We start from the raw sequence: 15,079 nt of genomic DNA, 5'->3' as shown, positions 1-15,079 counted from the left end.
CCTACCCAAAGGTCCCTCAGAGATGGTGCAATTTATGGAGTCCTTGGGTCCTTGGAAGTGGACCTGGGACCACTAGGGCTCCCAACACCTTAATCCAAAGCTCAAAGTGCAGCCCCGAGCAGAAGCAGCAAGAGAATACCCATGTCAGGGCCGGCTGCAGGGCTGGGAATCTCAGGGTGAAGGGGGTTGCTCCAGGAAAGCCAGAGGTCCCCATGGATAGAGCGGGAAGGCGGGGAGCCTCCCTTCTGTCCTCCGCTTCCTCCAGGTGATCTCTGATTCTCCAGGGGATTTCCAACAGCTGCAGCAGCCTGGGCAGGCTGGAAATATACTGGGAAATATACATGGAAGGGACAGTTGGGACTCCGGCCCCTTCTCTAGGAAGAAACAAGTTTGATCAGGTCCCTCCCCTGCTGAAAACTCAATGGCCACCATTGCCTGAGCTGGCATTGTGCAGTGTCTTCGCACTCTCCTGCCTCTTCTTAACCCTAGTCTGGGAGCATCCAGGCTCCCTCCTGCCGCCCTTTGCTTAGTGGGTGGGAGGCCTCAATCCTACCCCCACCCAATTCCACTTTCTCTAATTCCTGTCCTTGTGTTATGGAAGTGGCACTTGCTACAGGAAGCCTTTCATGACCACCCCCCCTCCTTGCCCCCTTGACCACCTCTCTCATGTGCTCCTGCAGAGAGGTGAAAAGTACAGACTGTGCAGCCTACTTACAGGTGCGGATAAGGCTGTGGTGAGAGTCAGTAAGTTAATACATACATTGTAAGTGTCAGAACAGTGCTGCTGGTTAGTGACAGCTATTGTCCTTGTGACTATCCTTACCATCTCTTACTCCTGTTGTCTATCACCGGAGTATCTGGGAAACTGTATGAAAGGTCACAGGAGTGACCATGAGGTCCCTGGGAGCAGGGACTGTGTCCATTTCTCTCCTGATTTCTGTAGCTCCTAAATAATGCCCATACACACATAGTTAGGGTCTGTGTAGGAATAAATTAAGGAATGTACAAATATGGCGTGGTAGGCTGAAAAATGCCCCCTTAAATGATATCTATATTCCAATCCGTGTACATCAGTGGTCCCCAACCTTTTTTGGCACCAGGGACTGTTTCATACAAGTCGGGGGAAGAGGGTCTCAGGATGAAACTGTTCCAACTTAGATCATCAGGCTTCAGATTCTCATAAGGGGTGCGCAACCTAGATCCCCCTCATGCACCATTCACAACAGGGTTCCTGCTTCTATGAGAATCTAATGCCACAGATCTGATGGAAGGTGGAGCTCAGGCGGTAATGCCCACTCACCCGGCACTCACCTCCTGCTGTGGTTCCTAACAGGCCATGAACTGGTAATGGTCTGCAGTCTGGGTGTTGGGACCCCTGCTATAAATGTTACCTCATTAGAAAAAGGGTCTTTGCAGATGTAATTAAGGATCTGGAGGCTGGGCGTGGTGGCTCACGCCTGTAATCCGAGCACTTTGGGAGGCTGAGGCAGGCAGATTGCTTCAGTCCAGTAATTCGAGACCAGCCTAGGCAATATGATGAAATCCTGTCTCTACTAAAAAATGCAAAAGTTAGTCGGGCATGGTGGCATGTATCTGTAGTCTCAACTACTCAGGAGGCTGAGGCAGGAGGATGGCTTGAGCCAAGGAAGCGGAGGTTGCTGTGAGCCCAGATCATGCCACTACACTCCAGCCTGGGTGACAGAGTGAGACCCTATCTCCAAAACAAAACAAAGCAAAACAAAACAAAAAAACTAACAACAACAAAAACAACAGGATCTGGAGACAGGGGGGTTATTATGGGTCGGCTAGGTGGACCCTTAATGCAATCACACATATCTATAAGATGGATCAGAGGCAGATTTGACACATAAAGAGAGGGTAATGTGACCACAGAGGCAGAGATTGGAGTGGTGCAGCCATAAGCCAAGGAGCATCAGCAGCCATCAGAAGAGGCAAGGAGCAGAATCCCTCCCAGAGCCTCTAGAGGGCCCACAGCCCTGCTGATGCCTGGATTTTGGCCTTCTGGCCTCCAGAACTGTTACAGAATAAATTTCTGGTGTTTTAAGCCACCAAGTTTGTGGGAGCTAGCACAGAAACCATGAGAAATGAATACAGATGGTACGAATATCATGTGGAAGTTATCAAAGATTATTAAGAGCCAGGCTTTGGAATTCAAAACAGCTGAGCTGGGCACCATCTGTTGCTCTTTTAGCCCCATGACTCTGGACAGGTTAATTTCTCTAAGCCTCAGTTTTTCTACCTTGTAGAGGTCCTCCAGGTTTTTAATTTAAAAAAAGATTGTGTCATGCCTCGCCCAGTGCTTGGCACAGTACCTGGCACCTGGGTGGTGACTTATGTGTGTCAGTATGGAGCAGTTTAGAACCAGTCTAAAAGGGGGAACATTTCTATATTTTCATCTGTGAGCCTTGACTTCATTGTCCATGTTGTCTGGAAATGGGGCAGGATTCACAGTTACTTCCTGTTCACAACCTGCTGGGTTTTTTTAAACCCATGAATAATTATCACTTTGAAGGGGAAGAAGGTGCTGTGAACTTATTTTCCTTCTTCACTGATCCCAAAATATGTTTCTCTGAGCAAAAGCAGAGAGGCCCCTGCTTGGAGACACAGCCAGCCCTACCTGTGGAATGCTGAGGACCCTGGCTGGACTAGGGCACACTTGGGGTGCAGGGGGGCACCTTGAGACCTCATCTTTCCTCTGCTGCATGAGCTCTTGATGTGAGGGGTATCCAGAATCTTCTCTGACCCTTAGAAGCAGGACCGGCTGATTGCTAAAATTCCTTCTGGGATTCTAAGAAGAAATGTCAAAACCTAACTTATTCTACCCAACTGGGCTCCAGATCCTTCTGTCAGCTGCAGAAATGGCCCCTGAAACTAACTTCCAGGCAGGGCACCAATATTTCCCTCCTGGCTTAGGAAGCAGTGTCCTTGGTGAGTCAAATCCACTCACATTCCCTGGCTTTGAGCCTTCTCTACTGCCCACTTCTGCCTAAAAGAAAAACTCAATCCTCAGAGTGAGCGGCAAGCAGGAAGGCCCTTTACAGCCTGATGCTCTCCATTCTGTAAAATATGGCCGAGCAGTAACATCATCTACTATACTCAGTTTACATTTATTGAGCACTTACTATATATCCCAGCCATTGTGTGGCATAGACTCCAAGACAGTGACTTAACATGGAATTGATCAGTGAAATGCCTGGCTTGCCTTGCATATGCTGTTCCCTCTGCCTGGATTGTCCTCCCTCCACCACCCCCACTGCCATCCTTCAAATGCCACCCCCTCCAAGAAGCCTTCCCTGAGCCAGCTGCCCTTACTGCTCTGCCCTCACAGAATTTTGCAGACTCTACAGTGTGTTCGTGATGCACACACAGGGATGCCCTGCCCATTGGCTGTCTCCCTGGCTAGGGCGCCCAGATGTCTTCTCAGGGATGATGCGATCATTCCAAGATTAGGAAAACAGATACAGGGTCAAGAGCCGAGAGTTAAGAGGCAGGTGAAGGAAGTGCTGTCAAAGCCGTAGGAGGAGAGGGAACAGGTGCCTGGAAGCCCAAATAGGTGAGGAAAATGACTGAATTATAGTTAAGTGTGCACATCCTTCACCATGTATTTCTTTTTTTTTTGAGATGGAGTTTCGCTCTGGTTGCCCAGGCTGGAGTGCAATGGTGCGATCTCAGCTCACTGCAACCTCTGTCTCCCAGGTTCAAAGCGATTCTTGTGCCTTAGCCTCCCAAATAGCTGGGATTACAGGCACATGCCACCATCCCTGGCTAATTTTGTATTTTTAGTAGAGACGGGGTTTCTCCATGTTGGTCAGGCTAGTCTCGAACTCCCGACCTCAGGTGATCCGCCCGCCTCGGCCTACTAAAGTGTTGGGATTACAGGCGTGAGCCACCACACCCGGCTACTAATTTTTTGTATTTGCAGTAGAGACGGGGTTTCACCATGTTGGCCAGGCTGGTCTTGAACTCTTGACCTCAGGTGATCCACCTGCCTCAGCTTCCCAAAATGCAGGGATTACAGGCGTGGGCCACCGCGCCTGGCCGCCAAGAGCTTCTTGAGAGCAAGGACCATTCCCCCATCAACCTTGTTAAACTTGAAAGGTTGCAAGCTGTTGAGTAGAAGTTATAAAATAACAGTGAAGGTTTAGGGTTGGCCTATGGAGTTGACAGCAGTTCACCTGCACCAAACTAGTTATGCTGATACTCCCCTAAGGAAGGAAAACAAACCCAGCTCCCTGTAATCCAAATTAGTAAAGAGCTACCTTTTCATAAATGGAAAAAGATAGAAGTAAAAACATCCAAGAGGTGGTAGTTAATGTAATACCTAAATAAACTCTGCTATCATAAACATCCTTTTTAGTACAATTAAAAGTAAGCATTATCCTCATCTCTTAAAACCCTTTTTGTTTTCGAAGCAATAGTGATCATTGTAAAATGCTTAGAAAATGGACACAAAAAGGAATAAGTGAACCATACATATTGTTAACATTTAATACATTTCCTTTTCTTTATCCTATGCAAAAACTATACACATATATTTGTATTTACATAATTGGGAATTAGCCCTCTTATGTGGTTTTAAAACTCTTGATTTTATTGGAAGTTCCCTCCCAAAATTTAAATATTATTAGGCCATTTTTAAAGGCTGCATAAGGAAGTGGTCAGCTTCCAGAAAGTGCTGGATGAATGTAGATAATTTAACCAATATTTTGGTTGTCTTCAGGTTTTCTGATATTATAATACTTGATGAAAGTCTTCACTCTTTTACCATTTGTTTCTCCAGAATAGATTCCTAGATAATTACTAGGGCGAATGGTATGGACTTTTTTTTTTTTTTTTGAGATGGAGTTTTGCTCTTGTTGCCCAGACTGGAGTGCAATGGCACAATCTCAGCTCACCGCAGCCTCCGCCTCCTGGGTTCAAGTGATTCTCCTGCGTCAGCCTCCTGAGTAGCTGGGATTAACAGGCATGCACCACCATGCCTGGCTAATTTTGTATTTTTAGTAGAGACGGGGGTTTCCCCATGTTGGTCAGGCTGGTCTCAAACTCGCAACCTCAGCTGATCCACCCACCTCAGCCTCCTGAAGTGCTAGGATTACAGGCATAAGCCACCACGCCCAGCCAGTATGGACATTTTTAAGGCTGTTAATACAGAGAGATGAGGCCACCTGCAGGAAGAACTCATCGCACCACATTCTTGACCTGCACCAAGTATTAGTGAAGTATGTCTTTGCTAATGTGACAAGTGAAAATTTGTATCAGGTATCCCATTGTTTCAGTTTGCATTTCTTTTTGCTTACTAATGAGTGTGATGACCTTTTCCATCATAAATAGGAGTTGGTACAATATTTCTGTGGATTGGCCATTCATGTTCTTTGCCCATTTTTCTTTCTGCTTAGGTTTTTTCTTTAGATGAGTTTTTATGAACTCTTTATAATTCCCTATTGGTTGGCCTTTTAATTTTGTGTGTGATTTTTTTGGACATGGGGACATTTTAATGTTAGGCAGTCAATGCAGGACCCTTAAGATTTCTGCTTTTAAGCTCACACTGCTTTTTTTTTTTTTTTTTGAGAAGGAGTCCTGCTCTGTCACCCAGGCTGGAATGCAATGGCACGATCTCAGCTCGCTGCAACCTCCGCCTCCCGGGTTCAAGCAATTCTCCTATCTCAGCCTCCTGAGCAGCTGGGATTACAGGCGCATGCCGCCACGCCCAGGAATGTATTGTATTTTAGTAGAGAAGCCCATGTTGCCCAGGCTGGTCTTGAACTCCTGAGCTCAGGCAATCCACCCGCCTCAGCCTCCTGAAGTGCTAGGATTACAGGCATGAGCCACTGCACTTACACTGCTTTTAAGCTTACAAAGTCCTTCCCTAATGTAGGAGTCATTAATGTTCTTGGCCAACATTTCCAGCTCTTTTCCTTTTGGACAGAGGAAGATAGTGATTTTTGACCCTTGTGACTTTGTGAAGCTGTGTGTCAAGTTCTGGCAATGACTGTGAAAAGTGACTGTACATCTGGCCTCAAGCCTTTAATTGCTGATGCAAGAGCTTCCAGATGCTGCTCTGTCCAATCTGGCAGCCAGTAGCCACATGTAACTATTCACATTTATTTAATATAAAAGTTTAGTTCCCCATTCTCATTAACCACATTTCAAGTGTTCAGTGGCCACTGTCCTCGACAGTGCAGATATGGAACTGGTAATACAGAAAGATGAGGCCAAGTGCAGGAATAACTCATTGCACCACATTCTGGACTTGCACCAATATTAGTTAAGTACGTCTTATGCTAATGTGACAAATAAAAATGGGACCCCTCTGTTTCAGCTTCCAGCAGGACATTTCCATCATCACACTCTGGAGTCCCAAGAAATCAGGGTGAGCAGAGCCTGCTGATAACAGGTGATGGACATGTAGCAGAGGTGAGAAATAAGCTTTTGTGGCTTTGAAGCCAATACACTTTGGCAGTTACTCATGCTTTTCTTTTTAAATAAAAAAATCAAAGCATAATCTGGACCTTCTAGCCTGTTCCACTTTATATTTATTTACTCTTACCATTAGTATTTAAGCATTTAAAAATTTGTTTTACTACCTAGTAAGGAAAGTTTTCGACGACCCGTTGTTAGCCATGCTTTCCTGTTTATTCCACAAGGTGAAGAATATTTTCCAAAGATCATTTTGTCTGGATACACTCTCTTCTTGTTGGCATCTTGATCAGAATTGTATTAAACGAGTTCATTTATTTTGGAAGATCTGGCATTCAACGATATTCAGCTTTCCAATCCAGGACTGTAGTCTGTCTCTCCATTTGCTGGAGTCTCCTTTAAGCCCAGCTCCCTCACATGCCTGCGTGCTGAACAGTGCTGTGTGGAGAAAAATAAGCAGCGATGAGAGAAAATTGAGGACAACATAGTGACTTTTAAAAGCAAAACTAATTCCTTTTAAAGGACTGTACTTTATCCTGTGATTCCCTCCCCCACTACTCAGAGTTGAAATGGCATTTTACAAAAAAACTATGTTAGATATATTTTTTTCTTGTTTCTAAATGCATTAAGTTGATGAAATGTATTTTGGAAATTTTACTGATCTGTGAAATCTCAAAGTCTGGATTAGAATTTTCAACAGGTCTTTATTACACAGGTCACCTCTATTTTGTTAGGGATTTTGCATTGGGGTTGCTATTGTGTATGGGGATTTTCCCATTCTATTTATATAGTTCTTTATAACATAAAGCCTTCAGTGTTATTCAACAACTATCTATTAAGCACCTTTGAACAAAGCATGTTCCCTACACTGGGAGGCTCGTAATCCTAACCAGGGACATAGGAAGATAGTTGATGATTACAACGTTGTTGTATAGAGAAGCTGTCACAGAAGCAAGAGAAGGGCTCTCAGCCAATGGGAGATCAGAAAGCATTTCCAAGAGGTGCTGGTGCTCAAATTGAGTGACAACAAGGCACCCAGAAAATGTTTTGCTGAATGACTGACTGCTGCACACTCAAAAAGACTTGGTATTTTGATAATGAATTTTTGTCTCCTGTAGAATCCTAGATATGAGTAAGGGTGGTATTTGTGGAGTCTTTTTTAATGAAGGCACAGATCGCCTAATTCCTTTCTGCCCTCCATTCACAAATTACCAAATTGCAAAGAAAGTATCTCTTTACCATCAATTTCTTTCTACTTCAACTTTGGGCCAGACTCAAAACATTTATAATTGCTAGGATAGAAAAAGTGTTGCTATTTTTGTGATCTGGGGCTAAGGCATATCTTCATGTATTTTTAATTTTTTCTGGAGACGGAGTTTTGCTCGTTACCCAGGCTGGAGTGCAATGGTGCAATATCGGCTCACTGCAACCACTGCTTCCCAGTTCAAGCGATTCTTCTGCCTCAGCCTCCCGAGTAGCTGGGATTACAAGCATGTGCCACCATGCCCAGCTAATTTTGTATTTTTAGTAGAGATGGGGTTTCTCCATGTTGGTCAGGCTGGTCTCGAACTCCTGACCTCAGGTAATCTGCCCACCTCGGTCTCCCAAAGTGTTGGGATTACAGGCGTAAGCCACTGCGCCTGGCCCATATACTTTGTAAATGTAGAAAATTAAGCTGCATTCCCCAACGTGGGACAAAAGAATGGAGAAAACACGAGAAGCCAATCTCCTGTGGTGTGCTGCTTTCTGCCTAAACACTTCTCTGCTACTTGCCCTCTCTGGGCCAGTCTCTTTTTTTTTTTTTGGAGATGGAGTCTCTCTTTGTCACCCAGGCTGGAGTGCGGTGGCGCGATCTCACTCACTGCAAGCTCTGCCTCCCAGGTTCACGCCATTCTCCTGCCTCAGCCTCCCGTGTAGCTGGGACTACAGGCGCCCACCACAACGCCTGGCTAATTTTTTGTATTTTTAGTAGAGACGGGGTTTCACCATGTTAGCCAAGATGGTCTCGATCTCCTGACCTCGTGATCCGTCTCTGGGCCAGTCGTTTTTTTTTTTTTTTTGAGACAGTCTCGCTCTGTCGCCCAGGCTGGAGTGCAGTGGCGCAATCTCGGCTCACTGCAAGCTCCGCCTCCCGGGTTCACGCCATTCTCCTGCCTCAGCCTTTCCGAGTAGCTGGGACTACAGGCGCCCGCCACCACGCCCGGCTAATTTTTTTGTATTTTTAGTAGAGACGGGGTTTCACCGTGGTCTCGATCTCCTGACCTCGTGATCCGCCCGCCTCAGCCTCCCAAAGTGCTGGGATTACAAGCGTGAGCCACCGCGCCCGGCCTGGGCCAGTCTCTTAACGGACTTGATTACCTTCTGTCCATTAAATACTCCAAAACCCTATTTTCAACTGCTCACTGGACACACTTCAACCTGGACAAACTTCTTGGTCATTTTTTAAGACCCACCTCCTCAGTTGCCAACCATGCCAGTCCCTCCATGACCCTCTAAAAACCCCACCCACACCTTGGGACACTGTGGTCATTGTTTGTGTGGCTGTTTTCCCCACTAAGTCATGAGGTCATAGAGGACAAAGGCCAAGCTTTCTTCTTTTGTATTTACAATTATAACCAAAGGAAAAATTTTTTTTGAACAATCAGCTAAGGTTACATCTGTCAACATTTTCTTCCCTTAAAAATATTAATTTAGGCAATGCTTTCTGAACTTCTGAGCAGGAAAGGGCCCTATTAAGATTCCAACGTGACTGTCTTATTTCATATGGAGGAAGTGGCCAGTGGGGAAAGTTCTGGACCTTGTAACCCCAGAAGCATAATGCTCTTGATCACTATTAGCTTGACTGTCAGCATAAAGACATAGTAAAGGACCTAGAATAATTTTGCAATATGACCTTTTTGAGAAAATTTAAAAAGACAAAATAATTTGGCCCAATGTAGGTAAAATGTATCAAGCTGTTTTGGAAACCTGAAATATGCATCCACATATGCATATGTAGTATGTATGTACACACACAGTATAAACAGATTTTTAGAAGATAATGTTTTTAAAAAGCCAAACCAACTGATTAAAATTATAACCCCACATTACTTTATGAAACTTATTAGGCAACACTTCTAAAAGAACAAAATGTGAGAGATTCAAACCAACAGTGACTATGTTGCTGTAGTATGTTTTTGTTTGTTTGTTTGTTTTTTTTTTTTTTTTTTTTTAGACAATGTCTGGCTCTATCTCCCAGGCTGTAGTGCAGAGGTGCAACCTCAGCTCACTGCAACCTCCACCTCCTGGGTTCAAGTGATTCTCTTGCTTCAGCCTCCTGGTAGCTGGGACTATAGGCGTGAGCCACCACGCCCGGCTAATTTTTGTATTTTTAGTAGAGACAGGGTTTCACCATGTTTCCCAAACTCCCGACCTCAAGTGATCTGCCTGCCTTGGCCTCCCAGTGTTGGGATTACAGGTGTGAGCCACCGTGCCCGGCCGGTTCTAATATTTATAGAAACATAATCAACATTGCAAAAGGGCTTCTTTTAAATTGGCAGCTAAAAGGGTCTTAAGTGGAACTCACCTGAATATGAAGACTGATTTTCTGATGAAGACAGGTTTGGCAGATTACTTGGGGCAATGAATTGCCCTTTAAAGAATTTGGATGCAGCTCTGTCGGAGGCTGTTCTGATGGGCAGTGAGCAGGTTAAGAAGGCAGAATTAGTAATGAAGGTAAATTCCCAAGATGCCTGCCACCACTAGGGGCTTCCCTTGGTGATGGTGGGGGTGGGCTACTTTGTGGAAGAGGAATACTGAGATGCTACCACTTGGTTGTAGGTTTTTTACTATTCTTCCAGAACCTCTGGCCCCTCCTCAACATCTCATGGGAATCAACTCTTCAAGCCAGGCAGTTCAGAATTGCTAGACTAGCCTAAGGGTGTCCCAGAAAGCAAAGCAAACAACAGGCAGAGAGGCCCATACAAGATGTACTAAGTGGCCCACGTCCTCAGGGAGCTTGTTGTCCAGGAAGGGAGAGCTCTGATCTAGAGGGTCACCACCCTAAAAACATCCCCTAGTTTGGACTAAGATGCTTTAGTTTACAGGGAAAAGGCAGCTATTTGCAGTATTTGAGTTTTCAGTTCTCTGCTCCAGTGGTCTTTAAACCACTGAGTGCTCAGTAAAATCGCTTAAAAAGTTTAAACACACTCTTTCTCCCAACAGCCCATCCTTGGAGAGTTTGCCTTTACCTTGGGGGATTGGGATGGGGACCAGTGTATTAGCAAGCTCTCCAGGTGAGGTAACCCTGCTTTCCAGGCCTGCCCATAAACAGACAAGTACTTGCCTCAGACCTGCAGGTATCTGTCACCTGGTCTTTTTTAGTCCTTTGTTCAATATCAGACACTGTTACCCTTCTGAGGATAGCTCTGTCCTGCCCACTGGGTCTGGGCTGTGTTCTTTCTCCACTGATTGGGGGAGGCACCCCACATAATCAAGTAAAATAGTAACACGGGGCAGCTGAGCCAGGGGAGGTGGTTTACATTGCATACACGTGTAGTGTCACAGAAGATTCTATAGCGGGAAAGCTGAAAAGTTGGAGAGAACTGCCCTCTGACTGGTCAATCTTGGTCTGCCCTGACGTTTCTGACTGGCTTCATTTTAACAGAAGCCAGCTTATCCCAGAGAACAGACTCACCTGAGTTTGGCAGGCCCTAAAAAAGCATTTCACAAAAATATTTCACTTTTAGTGTGGAGAAGTTCTGGAAATGGAAAGATCTTTCTCATGGGGAGTAGGAGAGCCAAAAACATCCTTAAGGAAAATGGCCTTAATGTTTCAAAAGACTGGGAGGACTGGGGGGAAGAAAACAGAGCTTGATACATCTGAAGAAATTAAATAACTCCTCATATCTTAGAGCAGACTGAATTTACATTTTACTTAAAAAAAGGGGGGTGGGGAAAGTACATACACAAGGAGGAAAATGGGGTGAGGAACAATAAAGATCTGAAATGGATTTCTATGATTTTCCCCTACAATGATCAATTTTGTCTGTTGGGCAGTATTTTTCCCGCTGGCGTACAACTGTTTACAGTATTAACAAGGTTGTAGACAAAGGAACTGCCAAAGTTTAGGCCCGGATGGAAAGGACAGTAAGTTATCATATACAATTTAAGTTTACAATACACAGCATTTTCTTTAAATGATGTAACGCAGTCGCAAAAAGAAGTTAACAATACTAACACCAGAATAATCAAATTTTTGTTGTTATCCATGTGCAGCAACTAACTGCTTTACAAAAAAGCAAAATAATACAATATATCATCACATGTATTTACAGTGTAGTAAATATACTTTTTTTGTCAAATTTTACACAAACTATTTACAGGTGAATATACTGCATTAAAAAAAATTGTGTGGCTGACACTAAGAATGAATTTTTGCCTAAATCCATTGCATAACATTGAGTAAGACATGCCTCATTATGCCTGGGAGTCAGGGAAGGATGTAGAAACAAAAACAAAAAACAAAAAACAAAAAACCCAAACAAAACTGAAAACCCCTAAAACCTACAAACCTGGGAGGGTTGCTGGCTGGCACTCTGTCTCCCCGACTAGGACACAGGATAGAAGCTGACTGTTTAGGATGTGTCCTGGGCACCTGGCTCAGTCATGAACAGGTGTTGAGTGAATGGAAGACAGAGCTGTAGCCACTTTGCCCCAAATCTACTGAACTGCATCTCCATCTTGGCAACTAAGGGCACGACCCTCGGATGGGAGTACTGGCATAACAGGTAGATTATCTAGGACAAAAACATGACTGAGTTCCTGGTTTCCTCTTTAACAAGTCATGGGAAACATCTACAAACCGAAACGAATTACTTACAATATTTTTAACAGAACTTATGTCAATTATGCAAAAATGGGCAACTTGCTCTAAACTTCAGAATTTCTTTTATAGATTACAAGCATGAAGACTAAAAAAGTGTTGCATTTCTCAGGGGACACAGTGGTGAGAGGTTTATCTCACGTACATTTTAGTTACTTGGAAAGCTAGATTTTCCCCAAAAGTCAGAAGTTCTTTAAACAAGGTAAATTTTAAACCTTAGTTAAGTTTTCAAACTCCTAGGATGTACTTACTAGTCAAAGGTATTTCTGCATTTCAAAAGCGGCTCAATTTTGATTTGTGCCAATGCTGATCATTTCAGGAGGTATGAAATACTACACCTTGGTAAACTTGTTTATGGAAAATCAGTATTTTTAACAGTAAACCTCTGGAAGTTTCTTTATTTTGATGGGAAGAGCAAAATAGCATAACACCCACTATCATATGCACCAAACCAACAAACAAAAAAAAAAGAAAAACATCGAACTAAAGTTATCAAAGGCTTATATTGCCTGCTATTCCAGGGCCTAGAAACTGTGAAACTTACCCCAGAAACACTGGGTTGTGGGAGAGCCAAGACCATGGTGGCAGCTTGGCATCCTTGGCACTGGGTTACTGATCTATTTCTAAACTCAGTTCTAATTTCAGCTTTTTTATATAGTCTTAGTTGCTCTGTCATTATAAACATTTTCTTCTAATGCAGCCTCTACAATAGTTTAAAAACAAAAGTTTAGTAAATTGCACCTGTCTTCAGTATTTCCAACAATGCTATGGTAAATTCATTAATAATACTAAGGTTTTCTTTCCTTTTATTTTGGCAAATAATTCTTACTTTTCCCAGGACTGTAAACAAATTAAAAAAAATTAAATTCTTGTTATTTCTGAGTATCAAAAACAATTTTATTTACATTAACATATTACATTGTTACTGTGTGGATAAATGTGAAATGTATTATATTATTAAAATCAGAACACTTAAATGTACCATTATTTATTGAATTAGCTGTGGAATTTAATTTACTGAAATCCTCTAATGAAACAGCAGTACAGGAAACTCCCCTCTCCCCTAGGTTTATTTTTTCCCCCTCTCAAAGCCATTATATCTTAACATATAAAGGGAACCTGGGAGTACAGGGATTAATATCTTTTTGTAATAAATATGGTTTAGTTCTAAATTGGAACATCCAGATACCAATATGCTCACTGAAGTCAAATTATTTTGTACACTGCAGGTACCACAAAGAAATTGGATCTGCATTACTATGAAAATTCCAATGCCATGATAATCCATACCACCAGTATAGCAGCAACTCTAAGGGCCCCCCTATTGTCATACTAATGCAGGCTGACCAGTCTTTTCACAGTGATTAAATGCAATTGTAGCATATATAACCTACATGTTTTCTTAAAGAGGTTTCTGATTTTTTTGGAGAGGAGGAGGAAGATTAAAAGACATTCAAAATACATCTTATCAAAGAAATTTATAATATACACCATACTCTATTCTTGGAAATTATTTAACAAAATAAAAATATCAGCTACCCTAAATGTCACGTACCATTCCATTTTGCTATGGAGCTAATGCAAACATCTATGAAAATTACCTTCTGGAAACAATTTTCAACACTTTGTTTACTGATTACCCTGCTCAGAATTATTTAGGAAAGAAGAGGGGGAGGGAAAAAAATATACATATATGTATATATATATATATAAAATTACTATACTTAGTATAGTTTTGGTTTACAAAAAACAAAATACAAAAAAAACACCTTTAGCAAAATTAAAAATTAAAAGATAATCAACTGGAGAAAAAAATAAACTAGTTTGGATGACTGAGTTTGGATAAGGACTTAGAAGCCATAGTTTTAATTCAGTAATGTTAAGATATATGTGGTCACACTTATTTTCCTGTAATTATTGCTAATACTCAAGTGTTAGTACTTCTTAAGAATCCACTATAAAATATGAAATTTCCCTGCCCTCCCCCCCAAGTACCTTGTCTGTGGCTTTATGGTGTCAAGTCACTGAGGCTTGACCTCTATGGTTCTTTCAGTTTTGTAAGGTTAAAAAAAAAGTCCACAGCTAAAAGATTAAACATACTGGGTTTATAATATTATTTCTCTCATAAACTTGTATCTTGAAAAATGTATAAATAGGACTAATACTTTACTCTGTAGGATGAAGAAGGGAAAACCACAGAAGGCACAGCTCTGTGCAAATGGCTTTCATCGCTGGCCAGTAGTAGCAGTATTCAAGAATTCATCCTCTCTTACAATTGAGATGTTCTCAGTTAAAAGTTTCCTGACCTCCCACTTTCTTTGCAGTTGTTCTGAACACTTATATATACCAGATACACACCAAAAGTAGAAGAAAAAAAGTTAAAGAAAAGGCAGCATTAAATTTAGGCAAGGCTTCCAAGAGTTGATCATCTGGCAACATGGCAAACCGGATGGGTTCATTATAAAACAGGAAGTGCAGCATTACAACATGGGGGGAAAGGGCAAGGACAGGGAAGGGGTCACTAGTGAAGAGCCCATGTTAAGTTGATTTTAAAAAAGAAAGCAAGCAAGCTTCACACGATCTTCTTAATGCTATTACGTTTGAAACTGCCAGCGCTTCTTTGCTTCTGCACTTGGCTTGCGGATCCGTGGCGAGTTCGTCCACTGTTACAGTGGCCAGTGGTAGGAGAGAGTTCAACGTTCTCCTTGTCGATTCCTGGAGAAAAACAGAACAGCCAGTTACTTCTTCTCTTCCTTCCAGGACTGAATTTCATTACAG

General features: G+C 42.7%; 1 protein-coding gene across 5 annotated transcripts in view; it reads right to left on the bottom strand.

Moving 5' to 3' along the window:
• Window positions 1-6,526: 6,526 nt before the first annotated feature.
• Window positions 6,527-15,079, bottom strand: part of NF1 (neurofibromin 1) — a 295,569-nt gene continuing 287,016 nt past the window's right edge. For 4 of the 5 annotated variants that reach the window (XM_055255928.2, XM_055255929.2, XM_055255930.2 and 1 more), the window contains one exon: window positions 11,327-15,016. In XM_055255928.2, the coding sequence (XP_055111903.2) occupies window positions 14,874-15,016 (143 nt within the window). In that variant the 3' untranslated portion in view covers window positions 11,327-14,873. Of the gene's footprint in view, window positions 6,877-10,003; window positions 10,108-11,326; window positions 15,017-15,079 lie in introns of those variants that run through there. The other variant, XM_063628603.1, reaches the window with a different exon arrangement.

The sequence above is a fragment of the Symphalangus syndactylus genome, chromosome 20, assembly GCF_028878055.3.
Source record: "Symphalangus syndactylus isolate Jambi chromosome 20, NHGRI_mSymSyn1-v2.1_pri, whole genome shotgun sequence".
Taxonomy (NCBI): domain Eukaryota; kingdom Metazoa; phylum Chordata; class Mammalia; order Primates; family Hylobatidae; genus Symphalangus; species Symphalangus syndactylus.
Note: the sequence above shows the minus strand (reverse complement) of the source record. Positions and strands in the feature narration are given on the sequence as shown.